The sequence below is a fragment of the Entelurus aequoreus genome, linkage group LG27 (assembly GCF_033978785.1).
Source record: "Entelurus aequoreus isolate RoL-2023_Sb linkage group LG27, RoL_Eaeq_v1.1, whole genome shotgun sequence".
Taxonomy (NCBI): domain Eukaryota; kingdom Metazoa; phylum Chordata; class Actinopteri; order Syngnathiformes; family Syngnathidae; genus Entelurus; species Entelurus aequoreus.
The window spans coordinates 31338439-31364171 of record NC_084757.1 but is presented as its reverse complement, the minus strand read 5'-3'; the positions used below and the strand labels follow the sequence as shown (position 1 = coordinate 31364171).

The following is a 25733-nucleotide window of genomic DNA, read 5'->3' as shown; positions in this document are numbered from 1 at the left end:
TGTGTGTTTTTGTCCGTGCGTACGTATGTGGTAATGGGAGATATGGGTCACCGGGGTATTGTTTTTAACTTTGTAAAGCACTTTGCGTTGCATTTTTTTCTATGTATGAAAAGCGCTTTATAAATAAGGTTTAATTCATTGATGTGTGCACATTCTCTGTATCTAGATCTCACAGGTGTGTCAGCTTTGCCAACAGTCTCCCAGGTTATTCACCAACCACGCTGCTCAGCTTCACACGCTATTAGTGAGTATTTTCTACCTTCACTCTCAGGGCATTTGAGTGTCTTGATTTTCAATATTTCATTTACTGTTAAGGTTAATTTTTGACCAGGATTCAGTGTTTCCCATAAACTGCCAAGCTACCTGTGACGGTGGGGGCGTGGCTATGGGCGTGGTCACCATGACATCATCGAGTAATTTGCATAATTTACTACAATGATATGATTTTCTCTAAAAAGGCTAAAAAAATGTGTACTTACTAATTAATAACAGTTTTGTTTTAAATGTCCATCCATCCATCCATTTTACAATATAATTACAACACTTTGTGTACAAATTTATATACAGATTTGAACAATAAGTTATTCACTGAAATATATTTATTAATCGTGGTTCTTACAAAAAATATATCTTATAAAATATAAAAGCTAAAATGTCTCTTAAAGCTCTGCTCCTTTAATTAGTGCATACTAAATAATTTAACTTTAGCCTACTACTACAACCATATTATTTACCAGCAACATAAAGTGAAACAGAGGCAGAGGTGTCCTGCCATAGTCAGTAACAAATAAACAGAAAACAGTAGTGGTCAAATACAAATAAGGCAACAAGAGAAGTATCCTACACTTCTCTTTTGTAAAGTAAATCTGAACAGCCTATATGGGCATCTACATCAACTATATGATTTGCCTGAGAAGCTGGGCAGGAGAAAAACATTTTTTTTATTTTTTTTTTTTTTATTTGTGGCGGACGTAATTCTTTCGTGGCGGGCCGCCACAAATAAATAAATGTGTGGGAAACACTGGGATTTGTTGTTGTATTATAATTTTTAACAAGTATTAGAAAGTGTTATGAATAGGAGATTTTCAGATATGCCAACACTCTTTACCCTTTTGGCCAATCTGGACCCTCTGACTTCCATTGTAACCACATACTCATAATGTAGTATTACTCTAATTATAATTCATGTTATAATGATTTTCCCTATAAATTGGCTTAGAGCAGGCCTGGGCAATTATTTTGACTCGGGTGGCCAAATTTAGTGGAAAAAAATGTGTCTGGGGGCCGGTATATCTATTTTTAGGAGCACTAATACAAAACCTCACAATAATGTCTGATTGAATGCTAAAACACTAAACACCCAGAATGTACATTAAAATAAAGAATTTGATTTAAAATATTAACTAATCATTTTTTATAATTAAAAAAAAATACAATATTAACTATGAACGATAAAACACTGAATATTGACAACATATGAACGTCACACCCCCTCTTGATCGACATATTTTACAATCAAGCGAAACGCAACAAAAATGCAATGAACACAGCGAAATATGAACGCCAAGGGTAAAAAATAAACCCTCCTACAGTCTGATTTATCTGATGTATCACTAAGCTTTAGACCTTTGTTGTAAAAATCTCCTTCCGCGTCTGTCTGACACGCGCATTTCAGGCTGGCCGCTCTGGAAACACTGTGGAAACGCTCTCCACCCACACTGCTTGGTGCCTCATCTGAGCTGCTGTGACTTAGATTACTATAGTAACTAGTATATCAGAATCAGAATCGTTTTATTGCCATTGTTTGAGAACGGGTTCACAAACTAGGAATTTTTCTTGGTGCAATCGTGCAACATAAAACACATATAACACATATTTGGTAATAAAAAGAGCTGTAACCGAGCTATCAGATAGACTTAGAAGGAATTCAAGGAGCTGCTGTTAGGAGTTATTGTTCATTTGCCTGATGGCCGAGGGGAAAAAACTGTTGAGGTGGCGGGAGGTGTGGGTCTGGATGGAGCGTAGTCTCCTGCCTGAGGGGAGAGGGGAGAATAGTGTGTGTCCAGGGTGAGAAGAGTCAGCTGTGATCCGACCCACACGCCTCCTGGTCCTGGAGGAGAACAAGTCCTGGAGGGATGGGAGCTTGCAGCCAATCACCTTCTCAGCAGCACGTACGATGCGCTGCAGTCTATTCTTATCCTGGACTGTGGCGCCGGGGAACCACTCTGTGATGGAGGAGGTCAGGATGGACTCTATGATGGCTGAGTAAAACTGCACCAGCATCTCGGTCGGCACCTTAAGTTTCCTCAGCTGCCGCAGAAAGTACATCCTCTGCTGGGCCTTCTTGATGAGGGAGCTGATGGTCAGCTCCCACTTGAGGTCCTGGGTGATGGTGGTGCCCAAGAAACGGAAGGAGTCCACAATGGGGACGGGGGTGGAAGAATCAATCAGGGTGAGGGGGGATGGTGGGGCTGTGACTTTCCTGAAGTCCATGATCATCTCCACTGTTTTCTGGGCATTCAGCTCCAGGTTGTTGAGGCTGCACCAGGACGTCAGCCGGTCCACCTCTCTCCTGTAGGTGGACTCATCGCCATTCGAGATGAGCCCGATGAGGGTGGTGTCATCCGCAAACTTGAGCAGTTTAACGGATTGGTGACTGGAGGTGCAGCAGTTTGTATACAGGGAGAAGAGCCAGGGGGAGAGTACACAGCCTTGAGGAGTACCAGTGTTTGTGGTTCGACTGTCCGAGACAATCTTCCCCAGCCGCACGTGCTGTCTTCGGTCTGTCAGGAAGTCATTAATCCAACTGCAGAGGGAGTCGGGCACGCTGAGCTGGTAGAGCTTGTCTCGTAGCAGTCCAGGGAGAATGGTGTTGAAGGCAGAGCTGAAGTCCACAAACAGGATCCTAGCGTAGGTTCCTGGGGAGTCCAGATGCTATTATATCATGCAAAGGTGCAGATTCAAACCATTGAAATACTTTGTATAGTTCAAGACTTACGGTCATTTGAAAACATCACTGCACATCATAATGGCAGCTACACTTTCAATCTTAATGATCTAAAAAAAATTATTTGGGAATGTCCTGCGGGCCAGATTGAAAAGCTTAACAGGCCGCATGCGGCCCCCAGGCCTTAATTTGCCCAGGTCTGGCTTAGATGGTAGAGTGGCCGATCAGAAACTTGAGGGTTTCCTGGTTCAAATCCAGCTTTTAACCCACCTTGCTCCAAGTGCCACCCACACTGGTGTAAATGTAGCGTAGCTGTCGATAATGGGTTTTCAATGTAAATCGCTTTGAGTCACTAGAGGAAAAAGCACCATAAAAATATAATTTACTTCACAACTACACTTCTCTTTGTACTATATATATTTTTAAATGTTGCATATTTAGTTTTGTACCCAATGAAAAAAGTAACAAAAATAAAAAAACAATTTTTTAAAGTCAAGAATATAATATCATCATGGTTAGGTCAGTTGAAAAATTCTAAAGCGAGAGGAACAAACTACACATTAAAATGTTTATAATGGTACATTTTATAACAAAGACCTTTTCAGGACCAAAGGGTAAAACGTGTAACCAAATTCATGTAATAGTGAGCACAATTGATCAAATGTTTCCTCTGTTTTACAGGGCCTCTACTGTATCTCAGTCAACTGTATGGATAATGCAGAGGCACAGTTTACGACAGCGTTGCGGGTGAACACATTTCACATACTTTATTTTGCCTTGTCCATTTCATGTCACCTTTGCAATGTTCATTCTTGACTTTAATGTTCAATCTCTGATATTTTGCAGCTCACCACACACCAGGAACTATGGACTTACATTGTCACTAACCTGGCCAGCGTCTACATCAGGGAAGGAAACCGACATCAAGAGGTTAGACAGGAATGCTGTTTGTAATTTTGGAGGGGTGGTGTATTTAGAGTGATTATTTTTATTTTCTTAAAAAGTTGAGTACCAAATCATACCTAAAGAGTAATATATAACATTTTAGGTTTAATTTAGCAGTGGTTTTTACTATGTGAGGCAGTCTCAGGGATGAACTTTAGTCGGTATTTCATTATTTGCCCACTAGAGAGCGCTATCAACAAGCAAGCTGCTCACCTCCATGGTTCCTAAAAAGCAGTGGTTCTTAACTGGCTTGGCTTGGGGACCCACCAGCATTCCTTTAAAGGGACCCTGTTATGCAAAAGCAACTTTTTTACCTGATGGGACCTGCTAATGTGTATTTGGAATCTGCATAAGTCCCAAAGTTTTGAAGTCAAACCATGAAGGCATTGCGAGACATTTATAAAACAATCTTGCCTCTCTTCCCACTTCCTCCAAATGGTCTGTTTGAAATGTTGTTCATGTATGATGTTTTGTTCGAGTGTGACATCAGGGGATTATCCATATATGGCAGAATTTTACCCAAACATCCTTGCCCAAGTCAGACAATTTATACTATGTAAAACTGACTGTGCTACAATATGATGTCGACGATAAAACCCAACGAAGGAAAAGGCTCTGGCTTTTGTGTGCTTTAACCAGCACAAGTCACTACACAAACTTTCATCCTCATCTGAAGCAAAAGTGCTTTACTTTTAACTTTTATGATTCGTGGCAATGTACCTTCAACTGTGAGGAAGTCGCTCCGAGTTTGTGCAAAGATTAGCCCTGCTTGAACCCAGACTTTTACAAAAAGATGGATTTTCCCCCAAAATACTGCTTTTAATGGCGGGTTTGGTGACTACTATCTATGGAAATGGAGGAGACAATGAAACTAAGAAATAACAGTAGTTTAGAAATGTGTGAATGATATGTTGGCAATGTCAGCCCAAGATGTTGTGTAGCTAGCTTTGCCTTCTAATGCAAGACAACAGTATCACCGTCCTCCGGCACAATAAAAATGATCTTCCTTAAAACAACTTTCGATTGGATCAGTGCCTACTGTATTTGGCAGTGGACCAGTTAGTAATATCATTCGTTATTACGTTTACGAGCCTTGGTAATGACTATGTAGCGCGTAACATAGCGAACTGCAATATCAATACGCAACGGAAGTGACAGCAGACAAGTTTCGGCAACGGTCCACAATACCTAAGGCAGAAAATTGAAAACGGTGTAAGGAACAATGTTGAAAAAGGAAGTAAAGCGTGACCACCTTTTCAGTCATAAATAACTTTTTTCAATTATACTTGCATACAATGTTCATTACACCGTTTTCAACTGTCTGCTCCAGCCACCTGGTCCGTCTGTGAAACTTGCTCTTCTGTCACTTACTTTGTGTCTCTCACTTCCTTTGTAGCATTTTCTATCGCTTGGTAGGCGCGGTACACCCTGGACAAGTCGCCACCTCATCGCAGATAGACAGACAACATTCACACTCACATTCACACACTAGGGCCAATTTAGTGTTGCCAATCAACCTATCCCCAGGTGCATGTCTTTGGAGGTGTGAGGAAGCTGCATTGCGATACGGCTTTATATTAACGTGTTGTGACGTTTGTAATTGTTGTGGCTTTTGCAGTCATGCTGTAGCTAAAATTTGTTGTGTTGTGGCATTTGCATTTGTTTTGACCTTTCTCTGTATGTTTTGTTGACGCCACAGACGGGCAGACAGACCTGAGTAACGTTTAACGTCCTTATAAGTAAAAGTGCCCAACTTTGTAAAAAGTCTGCCGCTCTTCAATCCAATTTTTTATTTTTTACAAGTATTAATAAAAATGATTGATTGCCTTTTAAAGCGATGTTAGATCAATAAATATCATCTGAAAGGCCAACTTGCCCTGTACACATCGATGTAGTAGAATCTTAGGAAAATAAATCAATAGATCGTTGTATTGGATGAATTGTTACACTACTAATTATTACATTGGTGCCTTCCGCTCTTGTAGAGTGACCCACAGGTGCCAACAGGCACGCATTTTAACCCCTGAACAAGCCTGCACCCTCGCCTGTTCTTTAGGCACCCTCCCGCTTGTTCCCCGAATCCCGGAAATGGTCCTGCGTCGACCAACTGCTATCAACCTGCAACGTATAGCTTAACAATCCAAATAGCGTTAAGCCTGGAATGTACTCTCGCGTCACATAGTTTGCCTACACAACGGTGTTATGCTCCTCCCCCTGCAGATCCTCCCACAGACCTTGACATGCACATCAAAAAAAGAGTTGTGATTAGTTAGCTTGTTATTACTTCATTTCTGGTGTTTTCCGCCCGGAAAAAGTAAAACAAAACTACAATCTCCATCATAGAAACAATGGATAAAATCGAACAGGGTTTAATCGGGCAAATATGACAAATTATACAATACTACAGGGGTTGCACAGCCCACCTTCAAAAGCGTCTTCTCTTCTGGTTTGGAAGCAATGTTTGGATTAAAAGTGTTGTTTCAAAGCTCCAACATTAAAGTGGGTGTCGCGTTAGACAATTGTTAACTACTACACACAAGAAGGTCTCTCTTTTAAGAAGATAGTCAACAAGAGTTGTGGTTGCTCACACAGGAAAACACTGCCCCCTAGGGTTTTGGAAGCAAATTGCAAGACACGCGCCAACCTCAGTTTAAGAGCTATAAACGAACTAAGAGGCCGTCAAAGGGGACGCAAGCTACGTGACGAGACTATATTCATACCTTTATAGTTGCTCATAGAGCCGGCCGGGATTTAATTCATTTGCTTTTTGCCCTCAGTTCTTTCTTATCCAGGATGACTTACTCCCTGTGTTTGTAAACAATAACAAAAATGTCAAATATTTTCTAATAAGAACATGAAAAAGAAAAACATTGATCTAATCACTTTAGTATAGTGTATATACTGATACTACAAAAGGTAATGACAGTATTGATATTTGGATCGATCACTTCACATTGAAGCTTTAGCGATTAACATGGCTTCTTATGTCATTCTGCTTGGTGTCTAAAATGTTTAGCCTTTATTTGTCCTCTAGTTGGAAGAAACATACTTTATTTTCGACCGTGAAGGTGAAAATGTAGTAATAGAATTTGCTTTGCACTGAGTATGGACATTAGCCACGCTGAGACAAGTTTGCTGCTTTTTCCTCAAATTCTAGTCGGTGTTCTTGCATCCTCCTTATATTCACGCACTCCCAGCATGTGTGGAAATTTTTGCTTACAAGAATTACTCAATTTCTTGTGTTTGTTTGTTTAGGATACCAGATATTTACCTTCCAATTACAGTACAATGGTATATAATTGTAAAGAAATAAAGGTTTATATACTTTTAAATGGTTACTTGCATTCCATCCATTTCTACTGCTTGTCCCTCTCGGGGTCGCAGTTGAGCTGGAGCCTATCCCAGCTGCACTCGGGCGGAAGGCAGGGTACACCCTGGACAAGTCGCCAACACAGATAGACAACATTCACACACTAGGGACAATTTAGTGTTGCCAATCAATTATTCTAAATTATGATTACATTACATTATAAACACAGTATGGTTTTTATTGGTAATTTCTTCAGTTTAACAGTATGATGTAGACAAAAGAGCTGAGTCTGTCTGCATAAAGTGTGTGCCACCTTGAGACAAGAATATGTTGATTGACAGTCTAAAAGTAACATGTCTTCCTTCACTCTTTATTTTTGCAGCTTTATGCATGTTTATGCATTTTTTACAACATCCTTATTTCTTTTCCTTCTTACGTCGCGAACAAAAGATTCATTGATCTTGTAATGGCAAGTAGTAGATAATAGCTCGTAGCTAAGCTACCTTCCTTTAGCATAGTGATGAAGAGATTCTTCTTTTTTCCGATGGTAAGCAGCTTCCTTTGAGGCTTTGGTTCTGTGCCAGAAGCCTTAGGAGACACAGAATGTTTAATGAACGTCGTAGTGCTTCAAATGAGGCCTGATGTGCTTGAGCCAATAAGCCCCTAGAACAGAGAACATAGTGCCCTGTGATTGGTCCGCCATGAGCCAATAGTGTGCTGTTTATGATGTCACGTGGGCAAAGCAGCTTCAATATTTAGTCATTAATTATTGTCTTAATCGAACACCAGAAATCAAATAACTTTTTCACAATATAGTTTAGTTTTTTGAAACGCATGTGTAAGCTTGGAAACAAGCTACTCCCAAATGTACATCAGGTACTAAAAGTGCCTTTAAAATGACGTGTTTGTGAACGTCACATCGCTACCAAGCAAAGAACCAGTTGAGAATCATTGCAATAAAGGACATGTGTAATGCTACAGTGAATCTCAGGTAAAACAATCCATACTTGAGGTTATCTTGGCGATTATTAGTGAAAACTAGGGCTGCAACTAACAACTAATTTGATAATCGATTAATCTGTCGATTATTACTTCGATTAATCGGTTAATGATCGGATAAAAGAGACAAACTACATTTCTATCCTTTCCAGTATTTTGTTGGGGAAAAAACAGCATACTGGCACCATACTTATTTTGATTATTGTTTCTCAGCTGTTTGTAAATGTTGCAGTTTATTTTTAAAAAAAATTAAGAAAATAACTAGCCTCTGCGCATGCGCATAGCATAGATCCAACGAATCGATGACTAAATTAATCGCCAACTATTTTTATAATCGATTTAATCGATTAGTTGTTGCAGCCCTAGTGAAAACCACCATTTAATTTAGCTAATTTTACAAAAGTTTGATATTTTACTTTCTCCTGCAGTTGTACAGCCTCCTAGAGAGAATAAACCCAGACCACAACTTCCCAGTCAGGTAAGACCGTGTGGAGTTTATTTTTAATAGTATTTCAGTCACTATTATCAGACTATTTATCAATATGTACAGTGCATCCGGAAAGTATTCAGTGCTTTACTTTTTCCACATTTTGTTATGTTACAGCCCTATTCCAAAATGGGATAAATCAATTTTTGTCCTCAAAATTTGACACACAATACCTTTTATGTTGACATTGTGAAAATGTTTTTTTTTAGAGATTTTTGCAAATTAATAAAAAAATAACAAAACTAAGAAATCACAGGTACAAATGTATTCACAGCCTTTGCCAAGAAGCTCAAAAGTGAAATCAGGCACATCATGTCTCAATCGATCATCCTTGAGGTGTTCCTACAGCTTAATTGGAGTCCACCTGTGGTAAATTCAGTTAATTGGACATGATTTGGAAAGGCACACACCTGTCTACATATATAAGGTCCCATACTTGACAGTACTTGGCAGAACACAAACCAAGCATGAATTCGAAGGAATTGTCTGTAGACTTCCGACACAGAGTTGTCTCGAGGCACAAATCTTGGGAAGGTTACCGAGAGATATCTGCTGCCTTGAAATTCCCATTGAGCACACTGGCTTCCATCATCCGCAAACAGAAGAAGTTTGGAACCACCAGGACTCTTGTAAGAGCTGGCTGGCTTTGTAAACTTAGCAAAGGGCCCTAGTCAGGAAGGTGACCAAGAATCTGATGGTTACTCTGGCAAAGCTACATCATTCCTCTGTGAAGAAAGAGAACATTGTGGATGGACAGTAATCTCTGCAGCAATCCATCAATCGTGCCTGTATGGTAGAGTGGCCAGACGAAAACCATTCCTTCATAAAAGTTTGCCAAAATGTACCTGAAAGACTCTCAGACCACGAGAAACCAAATTTTCTGGTCTGATGAGACAAAGCTTGAAGTATATGGTGACAGGCACCGCTCATCACCTGGCCAATATTCCTACAGTGAAGCATGGTGGTGGCAGCATCATGCTGTGGGGATGTTCTTTCAGCTGCAGGAAATGGGAGACTAGTCAGGATAGAGGGAAAGATGAATGCTGCAATGTACAGAAACATACTGGATGAAAACCTGCTCTAGAGCGCTCTTGAACTCAGACTAGGGTGACCGTTCATCTTTAAGCAGGACAATGTCGCTAAGCACACAGCCAAGATATCAAAAGAATGGCTTTAGGAAAACTCTGTAAATGTCCCGATTGAACATCTCTGGAAAGATCTGAAAATGGCCTTGACGCTTCCCGTCCGACCTAATGGAGCTTGAGAGGTGCTGCAAAGAGGACTGGGTGAAACTGCCCAAAGATACACTACCGTTCAAAAGTTTGGGGTCACCCCAACAATTTTGTGGAATAGCCTTCATTTCTAAGAACAAGAATAGACTGTCGAGTTTCAGATGAAAGTTCTCTTTTTCTGGCCATTTTGAGCGTTTAATTGACCCCACAAATGTGATGCTCCAGAAACTCAATCTGCTCAAAGGAAGGTCAGTTTTGTAGCTTCTGTAACGAGCTAAACTGTTTTCAGATGTGTGAACATGATTGCACAAGGGTTTTCTAATCATCAATTAGCCTTCTGAGCCAATGAGCAAACACATTGTACCATTAGAACACTGGAGTGATAGTTGCTGGAAATGGGCCTCTATACACCTATGTAGATATTGCACCAAAAGCCAGACATTTGCAGCTAGAATAGTCATTTACCACATTAGCAATGTATAGAGTGTATTTCTTTAAAGTTAAGACTAGTTTAAAGTTATCTTCATTGAAAAGTACAGTGCTTTTCCTTCAAAAATAAGGACATTTCAATGTGACTCCAAACTTTTGAACGGTAGTGTAGGTGTGCCAAACTTGTGGCATCGTAAGACTTGAGGCTGGAATTGCTGCCAAAGATGCATCAACAAGGTATTGAGCAAAGACTGTGAATACTTACACTACCGTTCAAAAGTTTTGGGGTCACAGTGAAATGTCCTTATTTTTGAAGGAAAAGCACTGTACTTTTCAATGAAGATAACTTTAAACTAGTCTTAACTTTAAAGAAATACACTCTATACATTGCTAATGTGGTAAATGACTATTCTAGCTGCAAATGTCTGGTTTTTGGTGCAATATCTACATAGGTGTATAGAGGCCCATTTCCAGCAACTATCACTCCAGTGTTCTAATGGTACAATGTGTTTGCTCATTGGCTCAGAAGGCTAATTGATGATTAGAAAACCCTTGTGCAATCATGTTCACACATCTGAAAACAGTTTAGCTCGTTACAGAAGCTACAAAACTGACCTTCCTTTGAGCAGATTGAGTTTCTGGAGCATCACATTTGTGGGGTCAATTAAACGCTCAAAATGGCCAGAAAAAGAGAACTTTTATCTGAAACTCGACAGTCTATTCTTGTTCTTAGAAATTAAGGCTATTCCACAAAATTGTTTGGGTGACCCCAAACTTTTGAACGGTAGTGTATATATTTATTTTTTAATTTGCAAGAAGCTCTAAGAAACGTTTTCACATTGTCATAATGGGGTATTGTGTGTAGAATTATGAGGACAAAAATGAATTTATTTCATTTTGGAATAAGGCTGTAACATAACAAAATGTGGAAAAAGTGAAGCGCTGTGAGTACTTTCTAAATGCACTGTAAATAATATAAATAGTAATGTATTCATTAAACTAGATCACAATTAAAGGCCTACTGAAATTTTTTATTTTTATTTAAACGGGAATAGCAGATCCATTCTATGTGTCATACTTGATCATTTCGCGATATTGCCATATTTTTGCTGAAAGGATTTAGTATAGAACAACGACGATAAAGTTCGCAACTTTTGGTCGCTGATTAAAAAAAAAGCCTTGCCTGTACCGGAAGTAGCGTGACGTCACAGGAGGTAGGATTCCTCATAATTCCCCGTTGTTTACAATGGAGCGAGAGAGATATGGACCGAGAAAGTGACGATTACCCCATTAATTTGAGCGAGGATGAAAGATTTGTGGATGAGGAACGTTAGAGTGGAATCCACACTCTCTCCTTTTTCTATTGTGGATCACGGATTTGTATTTTAAACCACGTCGGATACTATATCCTCTTGAAAATGAGAGTCGAGAAGGCGAAATGGACATTAACGGTGACTTTTATCTCCACGACAATACATCGACGAAGCTCTTTAGCATGAGCTAACGTGATAGCATCCGTCTCAAATGCAGATAGAAACAAAATAAATAAATCCCTGACTGGAAGGATAGACAGAAGATCAACAATACTACTATCAGGAGACACCGAACCAAACACTGGACATGTAAATACACGGTTAATGTGTATTCGACGCCTGTCGAAGCCTAGCAATGCTGTTGCTAACGACGCTAACTTAACAACGGGACCTAGTCAGAGCTAGGATAAAAACATTAGCGCTCCACCTACGCCAGCCAGCCCTCCTCTGCTCATCAACACCCGTGCTCACCTGCGTTCCAGCGATCGACGATGTGGTCGGCGGCCCGGAGACGTAGGAAGTCAAGGTGAGTTCGCCGCTGGCGCGTCGGCTATCCAACAAAGTCCTCCTTGTTGTGTTGCTACAGCCAGCCGCATACACCGATCCCACCTACAACGTTCTTCTTTGCAGCCTCCATTGTTCATTAAACAAATTGCAAAAGATTCACCAACACAGATGTCCAGAATACTGTGGAATTTTGTCGAAGAACACAGAGCTCTGTGTATTGTGTCCAAAAGGGTCCAAACACTTCCGTGGACCTCGCGACGTCACGCGCATACGTCATCCTGTAAAGGCGTTTTGAACCGGAAGTTCCCCGGGAAATTTAAAATTGCACTTTATAAGTTAACCCGGCCGTATTGGCATGTGTTGCAATGTTAAGATTTCATCATTGATATATAAACTATCAGACTGCGTGGTCGGTAGTAGTGGGTTTCAGAAGGCCTTTAAAGGATCTCTTATTGACACCTGCACTGGTCTAGTAAGTTCAGTACAAAAGTGATGTGTACATTACCTCTATCTATACTTGGCATTGTTTTTGTAAGTTTCAGCCAACTCTTCTTTAGATTTTGCAGCAATGTTCTCGTGTTGAGTGCAATATTTGGCATTAAGAATGCAATTGGAGACGTAATATTTACATTTTATATTTGTCATATTTGTGTTTGTCCAGCTCGCATTGCTTACGCGCCGCTGCCTTCTACATCCGGGGACTGCTCTCCTTCTTCCAAGGCCGCTACAACGAGGCAAAGTATGATGTCTTTTTTTAGGCTGTCTCATAAAAAAAAAAAAAAAAAGGCAACATTTTAACATGCATACTTTTTACATTTGTGCTGTTTACTTCTGTAGACGGTTCTTGAGAGAAACACTCAAGATGTCCAATGCTGAGGACCTGAACAGACTGACCGCCTGCTCGCTTGTTCTGCTGGGCCACATCTTCTATGTACTGGGCAACCACAGAGTAAGACCAAATGACTCATCACAGTTCTTATGGATGTTTGAATGCTTGTGATTGCTTATAATTAGGTGACATTTTGTCAACGCTTGTAAGTTCTCCCACCCATATAGTACAACATAATTTGTTTGTTGCATAATTCTGCCATCACTATGTGAGTTATTGTGAGAATGTATTGTGTTTATTTCCTCAAACCCTCGCATACACTCTAATCAATGCTGTACTGCAGCTAATTGCTGTTTGCAATGGTTTTCCTCTTGAATAATGTTACATTTCCACTGAATAACACTGCACAACTAGAGGCCTTATTCAATTTCCACTTACGGGAACAAATAGCAGATGGCTATATTTGCCTTTACGAATAAAGTATTACTGAAAGTACCATACATACCTAAATAAATGTAGCGTAATGTTGTGTGACGTGTCGCACTTTATAAGTATTTTAACAGTCACTATGTTTCCATGCACTTAATTAGTCTGATTTAGGGTTGTACGGTATACCGGTATTGGTATAGTACCGCGATACTATTGAATCATATTCGGTACTATATCGCCTCTGAAGCGTACCGGTCCCCCACCCCTCCCGTTCACCCGTCGTCTTCACGTCATGACATTGCTGGTTTTACGAGCAGAGGAGCATGTTCGGCGGCGCACAATCACAGAGTACTTACAAGCAGACACAGTGTGTAGACAGAAAAGGGAGAACGGACGCACTCCTGAAGGATTTAATAAAGTACTATCTATCTATCTATCTATCTATTTTGGCTTAAAAACTAACGATAAAGGTGAAGCTATAATACTGAAACGCCCTCAGGAAGGAGTGCCTTAAGACGATGTCCACATCCGCAGTCGGCAGTGTTTTAGCTACATCAAAATCACTAATCCTCGCCTCCATGGCGACAAATAAAGTAAGTTTCTTACAAGTATCATCCCTGCAGGACGAGGAATAGCTAAACATGCTTCACTACACACCGTAGCTCACCGGCGTCACCGCGAATGATGCCGTACCTGAATGTAAACAAACGCCATGGGTGGATCTACACCTAACATCCACTGTAATGATACCAAGTACAAGAGCATATCTAGTCGATACTACTATGATTACTTCTTTATTTTTAGCATCACAAAATTTTCTTTGGTTTTTAACATTTATATTATGTTTATAAACTCAGAAAATACGTCCCTGGACACGAGGACTTTGAATATGACCAATGTAGGATCCTGTAACGACTTGATATTGGATTGATACCCAAATTTGTGGTATCATCCAAAAACTAATGTAAAGTATCCAACAACAGAATAATAAGTGATTATTACATTTGAACAGAAGTGTAGCTAGAACATGTTAAAGGAGAAAGTAAGCAGATATTAACAGTAAATGAACAAGTAGATTAATAATTCATTTTCTACCACTTATCCTTAATCATTTTGACAAAATAATACAATGGAAAATGACACGATGTGGTACTGCATATGTCAGCAGCTAAATTAGGAGCCTTTGTTTACTTGTCTTTTACTACTAAAAGACAAGTTGTCTCGTTCGCTATTTTATTTGAGGACAAACTTGCAATAAGAAACATATGTTTAATGTACCCTAAGATTTGTTGTTAAAATAAAGCCAACAATGCAATTTTTTGCGGTTCCCTTTATTTAGAAAAGTACCGAAATACATTTTGGTACCGGTACCAAAATATTGGTATCGGGACAACACTACTCTAATTTCTGAAATCGTTCATTTTTTTGTATTTTCACACCTACATGTGAAGTCCAAGTGTCCATGCACTCTCTCTAACATGACTATTGGTCACACGCCATGTTCTTCTCGTACACTGGGGGGCGCTTATTTCCTTTTAGCGCGTTGACATATGACGTCACACTAGGCATTTGCTCCTCCATACAAGTAAACAGCTTAGCTCTGTAGTACCTGATGTCAGCTGTAATATTGGCACATATTACGTCTCTAATGGATATGCTGATGTTGCATAGCAGACAGCATCAGGGAATGATCTTACGAACATGACACTACTACCAAGAATGTATGGGAGCGGATGCAGGTCCGAAGCAAACAAAGACCGGCGGCAGAGAGTTTTTTCGAAGGATTTTTTTCACATTTCCTTAAATAAAACAAAACTTTTGAATGTCTCGGAGATCATTCAAAAGGCTCTGTGGATTGATGGAAGGAGTTTTAAAGGCCTACTGAAAGCCACTACTACCGACCACGCAGTCTGATAGTTTATATATCAATGATGAAATCTTAACATTGCAACACATACCAATACGGCCGGGTTAACTTATAAAGTGCAATTTTAAATTTCCCGCTAAACTTCCGGTTGAAAAACTCCTTTGGATATGACGTATGCGCGTGACGTAGCCAGTAGAACAGAGGTATGGCTCCCCCATTGAGGCCAATACAAAAAGCTCTGTTTTCATTTCATAATTCCACAGTATTCTGGACATCTGTGTTGGTGAATCTTTTGCAATTTGTTTAATGAACAATGGAGATTGCGAAGAAGAAAGTTGTAGGTGGGATCGGTGTATTAGCGGCTGGCTGTAGCAACACAACAAGAGAACTTACTTGGATAGCAGACGCGCAAGCCGATGCTAGGCACCAACCGATGCTAGCCGCCAACCACATCTGTGATCGGGTGAAGTCCTTCGTCACGCCGTTGATCGCTGGAACGCTGGTGAACACGGGTGTTGATGCGCAGTTGAGGGCCGGCTGGCGTAGGTGTAGCGCTAATGTTTTTATCATAGCTCTGTGAGGTCCCGTTGCTAAGTTAGCTTCAGCGTCGTTAGCAACAGCATTGTTAAGCTTTGCCAGGCTGAGAATTATTAACCGTGTAGTTACATGTCCATGGTTTAATAGTATTGTTGATCTTCTGTCTATCCTTCCAGTCAGGGATTTATTTATTTTGTTTCTATCTGCATTTGAGCCAGATGCTATCACGTTAGCTCAGTAGCTAAAGAGTTCGCCGATGTATTGTCGTGGAGATAAAAATCACTGTGAATGTCCATTTCGCATTCTCGACTCTCATTTTCAAGAGGATATAGTATCCGAGGTGGTTTGAAATACAAATCTGTGATCAACAATAGAAAAAGGAGAGAGTGTGGAATCCAATGAGCCAGCTTGTACCTAAGTTACGGTCAGAGCGAAAAAAGATTTGTCTTTCACTGCATTCTAGTCCGTCACTCTAACGTTCCTCATCCACGAATCTTTCATCCTCGCTCAAATTAATGGGGTAATCGTCGCTTTCTCGGTCCGAATCGCTCTTAGTACGTTGAAAACAATAGGAAAATATGAGGAAGTGAACAACTGACTACGTCACGCTACTTCCGGAAGGGGCAAGGCTTTTTTTTATCAGATACCAAAAGTTGCGAACTTTATCGTCATCGTTCTATACTAAATCCTTTCAGCAAAAATATGGCATTATCGCGAAATGATCAAGTATGACACATAGAATGGATCTGCTATCCCCGTTTAAATAAAAAAAATTCATTTCAGTAGGCCTTTAAATCCGAAAGAAAAGACAGTTTGTGCCCCGGCCAATACTTTTCCAGATGAGTGTTGCTATTGTTTTGGATTATCTTGCCAGTTGTGTGAAATAGAGATATTGTTCATCAGTTTGGAGTGTGCAAATGCAGCGTGAAGAGGTACTATGTGTACGCTTTATTATACCTGCTTCATTCTCTTTCTTCTCATTCGTATTTCGTTCGGGAGTCGGAATGAAGCCGGCATTCTACATTTCCTTAGCTACCTTTTTAAATAAATCTAAAAAAAATGTTCTCCAATCGATGCACTTTAAAATGTTTTGTTCTTTTAATTTGTGAAGCAATAAAGAGTCTCCTCTTCATTACAATTGTTGTTTATGTTGTTTTTTAGTGATATCTGCTTCCGGTTTGTATCCCGCGTGTTGAGACTGGTGCATGCGCGATACGAAAGGTCCCCTCCGGTGGTCGAGAGATCTGGTTTTCAATCGCATAATCCAGTTGTTAGTCCGACTTTTCAAAAATTTAACACGATCGAATTAAGGTGTTTCAATGGGTTGTAGGATGCTTATTTTAGAGCTGATTTATTTGAGAAAATGGACTAATTTAGTGCATGGCCACATACTGACGCACCCCAAAAGAAAAAGGGAGGAAAACAAAGAAAGCTAGCAAGAAATTGGACCGAATGCTCAAAGTGGATTCATTCTATGCACAGTAGGACACAGTGGAATAAAATAGTACAAAATAAATAGGTTGAAATAAAACTTGAATGGGAAAAAAAAAAATCATTCGATTTATTATCATACTCATCTCAGTTGCCTAGTGGTTAGAGTGTCCGCCCTGAGATGGGTAGGTTGTGAGTTCAAACCCCGGCCGAGTCATACCAAAGACTATAAAAATGGGACCCATTACCTCCCTGCTTGGCACTCAGCATCAAGGGTTGGAATTGGGGGTTAAATCACCAAAAACGCAGCTGCCCACTGCTCCCCTCACCTCCCAGGGGGTGAACAAGGGGATGTGTCAAATGCAGAGGACAAATTTCACCACACCTAGTGTGTGTGTGACCATCATTGGTACTTTAACTTGAACAAAAAACACAAACAGTGCAGGAAAGCGCTAATGTCAGCTAACGAACCTCCATTTGGAGGGCTGGAACTCGAAAAGATGACCAGGAAGCAGAAAAGAGAGAGCCTGGAGTGAATCACTCCTTGCTAAAAGAGAAGAGAGAGTGTCCGCCCTGAGATCGGTAGGTTGTGAGTTCAAACCCCGGCCGAGTCATACCAAAGACCAATGTTCCCTCTAATTCGTCATGTGTGTGAGCAAACGCACAAACTCCCTGTGCATTCAGTGGAGCACATGTGAGCAACATCAGACGTGCACACTGTGGCCACACCAGCGTCACACCACATTTTCTGCGCGGCATTAATTTGCTGTGCGCAAAGGACGCGTGAGCAGTGCGCAATTGCGCAGGCGCGCACCTTAGAGGGAACGTTGCCAAATACTACAAAAATGGGACCCATTACCTCCCTGCTTGGCACTCAGCATCAAGGGTTGGAATTGGGGGTTAAACCACCAACATGATTCCCGAGCGCGGCCACCGCCGCTGCTCACTGCTCCCCTCACCTCCCAGGGGGTGTCACAAGGGGATGGGTCAAATGCAGAGGGTAATTTCACCACACCTAGTGTGTGTGTGCAGTGTTTCCCATAAACTGCCAAGATACCTGTGGCGGTGGGGGCGTGGCTATGGGCGTGGTCACCATGACATCATCGAGTAATTTGCATAATTTACTACAATGATATGATTTTCTCTAAAAAGGCTCAAAAAATGTATACTTACTAATTAACAATAACAGTTTTGTTTTAAACGTCCATCCATCCATTTTACAATATAATTACAACACTTTATGTACATATTTATATACAGATTTGAACAATAAGTTATTCACTGAAATATATGTATTAATTGTGGTTCTTACAAAAAATATATCTTATAAAATATAAAAGCTAAAATGTCTCTTAAAGCTCTGCCCCTTTAATTAGTGCATACTAAATAATTTAACTTTAGCCTACTACTACAACCATATTATTTACCAGCAACATAAAGTGAAACAGAGGCAGAGGTGTCCTGCCACAGTCAGTAACAAATAAACAGAAAACAGTAGTGGTCAAATACAAATAAGGCAACAAGAGAAGTATCCTACACTTCTCTTTTGTAAAGTAAATCTGAACAGCCTATATGGGCATCTACATTTGCCTTAGACGCTGGACAGGACCAAAAATAAAACATTTATTTTTAATTTTTTATTTATTTGTGGCGGACGTAATTCTTTCGTGGCGGGCCGCTACAAATAAATGAATGTGTGGGAAACACTGGTGTGACTATCAGTGGTACTTTAACTTGTATGTGTACTTTGCAGGAAAGCAACAACATGGTGGTCCCTGCCATGCAGCTCGCCAGCAAGATCCCCGACATGTCCGTGCAGCTTTGGTCCTCTGCGTTGTTAAAGGGTTCGACCACAGGCTCTCATTTTTTTGGAAACAAATAATGATTTGTTTTGAAAGCCCTAACACCGTTGCTCACGCTTGCAGATTTGAACAAGGCGCTCGGCAACACCATGGATGCCCACGAAGCAGCCCAGATGCACCAGAACTTCTCCCAGCAGCTTCTGCAGGACCACATCGCAGCCTGCAGCCTTCCCGAGCACAATCTCATCAGCGTATGTTAAGATAACGCCATTTTTACTTTCAACTCTAATATACCGCACCTCTTTGATGTTGTAGTGGACCGACGGCCCTCCTCCTGTCCAGATCCAAGCCCAGAACGGCCCCACTACCAGCCTTGCAAGCCTGCTATGAGGAGGACTTTGTATGTATGCGTGTGTGTGTGTGACTGAGTGCGTATGCATGTAGTTGGTACATTGTCACAGGCAACCAAATGACATCTTAAAAGTTGCTATCATTTTAGTCCAGATACAGTGGTACCGCGGTTTTAGTAGAATTCGGTTTTAAGCCAACATTTTCATCAAGAATGTCTGTTGTAGTTTGAATAAACACATGTTTTTACATTCAGTCATATAGACAAAGCTCTAATATACAGTCAAATTCCAATCGAAGTCAACGAGACTCTGGTTTCCAGAGTGTCAGCGAATGCACCACGCCTCTATGGTAAGTTTAGCCAAACAATCAAGAGTATTATGGCACTTACTGGCTGTCCTCTGTAGTTTGGTAGAGAGCCTCGTCTTGCACTAGTAGCTTCATTGCAGAGGTGGAATTTGTGGGCTCGAAGAGAGTTACAAGCGTTGCAGAGTCGCGACGGTGTGATTGCATGAGTTGACGTGGACAAAGTCGTGTGTTTTTGGCTACAAGACGAGTGACATTACTTTGACAAATAGGGTGAGGAACCACGTTGAGTTTCAGAAAGCAAAGTAAGGAGGTGGCGTTTGTGAGGCCATCCCCTGCTACCTTCTCTCCCATGCCACTCATCGCCAACAAGAGTAAGTAGTTTTTATCCATTTCATGCATTTTTGTGTGTCTGGAACATATTAATTGAGTTTGAGTTTGAGTTTATTTCGAACATGCAAGCATACAACATGATACATCACAATTTCCAGTTTCTCTTTTCAACATGTTCGAAAAGGAGTAGGAAGAAGCAGAGCTTATTTAATCCTACCCCTTTTCTTTACATAACAGCTGCAAAACTTTTTGTTCACTTCCTGTTCACAATTTATTCACAAACTCCATAAGTAATCACGATAAAAATAAATAAATAAATAAATAATAGTAAGAATTCGATAATAATTGAATTTACATTTGACTTTCAACCGATCCTTTGCAAGAGATTAATAACCAAAACCAAGGTACCACTGTCGATCATATTTCCTGGTTCACTGCTATCACATGAATTTGCTGTTGAACAATTACCACTACTGCTTGTCAAGTTTGGGCTGGACTCTGAGAACTTCTCCACTTCCACCATTGAGACCCCTTCATCTACATTTTTGCCAGCTTCCTTTTCCATTTCTCGGGAAAACCAGGTGACGGGTAGACAAGAGGGTAGTAAAGATGTAGAAGTCATTAATTTATTCATGTCAATATTTTTGTATCTGTTGTTAAATATTCGACCATTCGACAATTGTTTTGGTTTTGTTTGGATGCATTCGTTTCCATGTATGGAAGTTACTGATGTGGACTCCTTGTACATTACTTTCTGACCTGGGTTTGCGAATAAGATATTCTGGGTAGATATTTTTTGCACAAAATCCATATTAGAGAAGTAAAGACATGTTGTAATATATTTTTCACACAATAATCAGTTGAAATGTCATGAAATGTTTTTTGCTATTTTTTTTGGAGTGAATGCATTTCTAAAAAAAAACAACCAAGTGTTCAGTTTTCATTATCAATCGTTTCGATGTCTAAGTTGAGTTTTATAATATTGTGTTGTGACACTTTTTTTTTTTTTTTTTTCATAATATATTAAATTGATGTATTCATTTTTACAAAGTTCAGGTGTTTTTCAGCTAACTGTAACCTCCAGGTAGTTGTTTTTTTTGTTTGTTTTTTTACATTTTACAAATCGGTCCCTGTTCTACTCCGTTGTTTCCTTGACAGTTTGTGTGTACAAATTTGCCACTCATTGAACATTTTATTGTACAGTGACATTTTATAAAATTCAATTTAGAAAAGTGTCATGTATTTTTAGCCCTAATTATGTAGAATAATCTCAATGCTTCGTATTTAAGGCACTGTTATGGATACAGTTTAAACTTGAGTACTAGTTGAACTCTATTAATATCTACGTTTTTATTGCTCATGTTTTCAATAATTTTCCAATAAAAGTCTAAAATATTGAAGACGTTTTTGGCAATGCCTCATTCTGTTTTGATGAAAACCTTACATCAACAAAAACCACCTCAAAAATGTTTTTGTACCAATGTTTGTGCTACCTCTGCTTTCCGTTGTCTGAAATGAGTGAAAAAGAACCATTTTAGTACAATTTGAGCTAATCCAGTGAATGAATGTATGCTATATTCATGTTCTGTACATACAGTACAGGCCAAAAGTTTGGACACCTCATTTCAATGCGTTTTCTTTATTTTCATGACTATTTACATTGTAGATTGTCACTGAAGGCATCAAAACTGTGAAGTGAAAATGCTTTCAGGTGACTACCTCTTGAAGCCCATCGAGAGAATGCCAAGAGTGTGCAAAGCAGTAATCAGAGCAAAGGGTGGCTATTTTGAAGAAACTAGAATATAAACCGGGTTTTCAGTTATTTCACCTTTTTTTGTTAAGTACATAACTCCACATGTGTTCATTCATAGTTTTGATGCCTTCAGTGACAATCTACAACGTACAGTCATGAAAATAAAGAAAACGCATTGAATGAGAAAGTGTGTCCAAACTTTTGGCCAGTACAGTATGTATTTTATTCATATAATATATTAGATCTTTCACTAATTTGCTTGTCACCTGTAGCACAAAACTAACAAGATGTACAGTATTGTTCCTACATTGGATTGTTTTTAGCATTTTTAATGCACCTAAAAAAGATTATCCCCATTTTTCTGCATGCAGCCCTCAATGGAAAAACTTTGGGGTAAAAACTAATCAAGATAAAATAAGTTGTTATATGAGGAGATCTCCAAATTTAAAGTATAACCTGAAGCTTAATATATCTACCCAAGCTAGAATTTCTTCCTGTCACACACACATACCAATACGCCAAATAATTACTTAAGTCAGTGATTGTACGCGGAATCTATCTAGTCTTATGCCAGAAAATCACCTAATTTAATATTCAGACACAACAGTGTTTCCCACACATTCATTTGTGGCGGCCCGCCACGAAAGAATTACGTCCGCCACAAATTATTATTTTTGTTTTGTTTGTTGTTGTTGTCCTGTCCAGCTTCTCAGGCAAATCATATAGTTGATGTAGATGCCCATATAGGCTGTTCAGATTTACTTTACAAAAGAGAAGTGTAGGATACTTCTCTTGTTGCCTTATTTGTATTTGACCACTACTGTTTTCTATTTATTTGTTACTGACTGTGGCAGGACACCTCTGCCTCTGTTTCACTTTATGTTGCTGGTAAATAATATGGTTGTAGTAGTAGGCTAAAGTTAAATTATTTAGTATGCACTAATTAAAGGGGCAGAGCTTTAAGAGACATTTTATCTTTTATATTTTATAAGATATATTTTTTGTAAGAACCACAATTGATAAATATATTTCAGTGATTAACTTATTGTTCAAATCTGTATATAAATATGTACATAAAGTGTTGTAATTATATTGTAAAATGGATGGATGGATGGATGGACGTTTAAAACAAAACTGTTATTAATTAGTAAGTATACATTTTTTGAGCCTTTTTAGAGAAAATCATATCATTGTAGTAAATTATGCAAATTACTCCATGTCATGGTGACCACGCCCATAGCCACGCCCCCACCGCCACAGGTATCTTGGCAGTTTATGGGAAACACTGCACAGTGTTCAAACTTTGATGTTACAGGGGCCACAATATTAAATATACTTGTTAACTAAAACCTCTGCCTTGTTTTTAATGAATATCTAAGCCTACGACGCTACTGTATTTTATTGTTGGTCATTATGGCAGTACTTGGGGAACCAAGTGTAAAACACAGTACAGTTTTCTTTAACTTTTAAGGACATTTCCATGTAATTCATTTAAATGTTGAAGGTTATTTTAGTACAATGTTTATTTAACTTTAATATGCAATTAATTTGATTTGAGTCATTTAAGTACAGTGTTTTATTTTCCTATATATTCAAACACAGTCTTATTGTTCAAATCTCACATGGACAAAGATAAGACTTTCTGGAGGAAAGTTCTGTGGTCAGATTAAACAAAAAATTAGCTGTTTGGCCACAATACCTAGCAATATGTTTGGGGGAGAAAAGGTGAGGCCTTTAATCCTAGGAACACCATCTCTACCGTCAAGCATGGTGGTGGTAGTATTATGCTCTGGGCCTGTTTTGCTGCCAATGGAACTGGTGCTTTACAGAGAGTAAATGGGACAATGACAAAGGAGGATTACCTCCAAATTCTTCAGGACAACCTAAAATCATCAGCCCGGAGGTTGGGTCTTGGGCGCAGTTGGGTGTTCCAACAGGACAATGACCACAAACACACGTCCAAAGTGGTAAAGGAATGGCTGAATCAGGCTAGAATGAAGGTTTTAGAATGGCCTTCCCAAAGTCCTGACTTAAACGTGTGGACAATGCTGAAGAAACAAGTCCATGTCAGAAAACCAACACATTTAGCTGAACTGCACCAATTTTGTCAAGCGGAGTGGTCAGAAATTGAACCAGAAGCTTGTGGATGGCTACCAAAAGCGCCTTATTGCAGTGAAACTTGCCAAGGGACATGTAACCAAATATTAACATTGCTGTATGTATACTTTTGCTCACATTTTCAGTAGAGCCATAATAAATTCATAAAAGAACCAAACTTAATGAAAGTTTTTTTGTGACCAACAAGTTTGTGCTCCAATCACTCTATCACAAAACAAATAAGAGTTGTAGAAAGTATTGAAAACTCAAGACCGCCATGACATTATGTTCTTCACAAGTGTATGTCAACTTTTGACCACGACTGTACTTGAGGAGCCAAGTGTTCTCCGAGTAGAGATGCAGAACAGCAACACTGGGACCCGGAAAAAGTCTCATAAGGTGGTCAGCAAATATATATTTTATTTAGGATAAGGGTATTTAATGACGCAGAGCCATCTCACAACTGTTATTTAGCTAAGAAATATGCATTTTATAATAGAGGTTATTATTGTTATTATTCACTATCAATAGTGCTATTTCTATTGGTATTTGTATTGCTCCATTTGTAGTGTAATAATGCTCATTGTCATTTCTGTATTATTATTTATTTCACTAACTGCTTCTTTGCTATCACTTTTACTATCATATTTGTACATATATTTGCTGTTGTTGTTCTATTGTTGTTGTTATTGTTGTTTCTCTGTCTTGTCCCCACAATTTCCCCCTCTGTCTTCCTTTCCCCCCCCCTCTCTTTCTATCCCCTCCTGCTCCGGCCCGGCTGCACCAAATATTAATATAAATACATTTAATAAAGTCAAATACAAATAAGGCAACGAGAGAAGTATCCCACACTTCTCTTTTGCAAAGTAAATTTGTACAGCCGATATGTAACAACAACAACAAATGTAACTTAGATATTGGGTTTCACTGTGTAAAAGCGCTTTGAGTCACTAGAGAAAAGCGCTATATAAATATACTTCACTTCATTCACATATGGGCATCTATGATTTACCTGAGTAGCTGGACAGGACAAAAAAAAATGCATTTTGTTTAACCCTTGTGTAATGTTCATATTGTTGTTACTCAGCCAGTGTTTGTGGGTCTTATGGACCCGTTGCATTTTGTGGCTTTTAATGCCTCACAATCAAACACTTTTATGTTAAAATACTGAACAGATGTTTACCTTATCCCAATAAACATCTGTTCAGTATTTTAACATAAAAGTGTTTGATTGTGAGCCATTAAAAGCCACAAAATGCAACGGGTCCATCAGACCCACAAACGCTGGCTGAGTAACAACAATATGAACGTTGCACGGAAAATTTCTCCGCCAGTTTCTGCATCCCACAGGGATTCTTCTTTTGTGTTTCTGCACCTGCGGTTCCCACACAAGGTTGCAACATTGTTTGTCAACACTGTCTGCTCTCATTTTCTCGCACATTTGACCCCTGATGTTCTGTGTACCTACACTCTGTCCTCCTCCTGTCTTGGCCTGCTGTGTAAGTGTGGGTGTGTGTATGTGTGGTAAACAGAACATCAATTTCCACACTTCTATTAGCCCCGGGTCATCTTATATGTAATAGAAATGTGTAGGGGGGGTGTGGTCATTAAATATGTGTTATGATATATGTTCTTCACAGAAAATGAGCCAAAGTCAGTGAGTCTCTAAAACAGGCCTGGGCAATTATTTTGACTCAGGGGCCAAATTTAGAGAAAAAAAATGCGTCTGGGGGCCGGTATATCTATTTTTAGGAAAACTAATACAAAACCTCACACTAAAGTCTGATTGAATGCTAAAAATGTTATGACAGAGCGCCTTAAAAACGGAATGG

At 39.5% G+C, this 25733-nt stretch overlaps 1 protein-coding gene across 1 annotated transcript in view; it reads left to right on the top strand.

The window, feature by feature from the left end:
- mau2 (MAU2 sister chromatid cohesion factor) overlaps window positions 1-21423 on the top strand; it is a 35906-nt gene extending 14483 nt beyond the window's left edge. Inside the window, exons 10-18 of the mRNA XM_062038581.1 lie at window positions 167-244; window positions 3629-3694; window positions 3794-3877; window positions 8630-8679; window positions 12831-12908; window positions 13007-13118; window positions 19016-19106; window positions 19188-19315; window positions 19380-21423. Coding sequence (XP_061894565.1) covers window positions 167-244; window positions 3629-3694; window positions 3794-3877; window positions 8630-8679; window positions 12831-12908; window positions 13007-13118; window positions 19016-19106; window positions 19188-19315; window positions 19380-19454 — 762 coding nt within the window. The 3' untranslated portion in view covers window positions 19455-21423. The remainder of the gene's footprint in view (window positions 1-166; window positions 245-3628; window positions 3695-3793; window positions 3878-8629; window positions 8680-12830; window positions 12909-13006; window positions 13119-19015; window positions 19107-19187; window positions 19316-19379) is intronic.
- Window positions 21424-25733: the final 4310 nt, after the last annotated feature.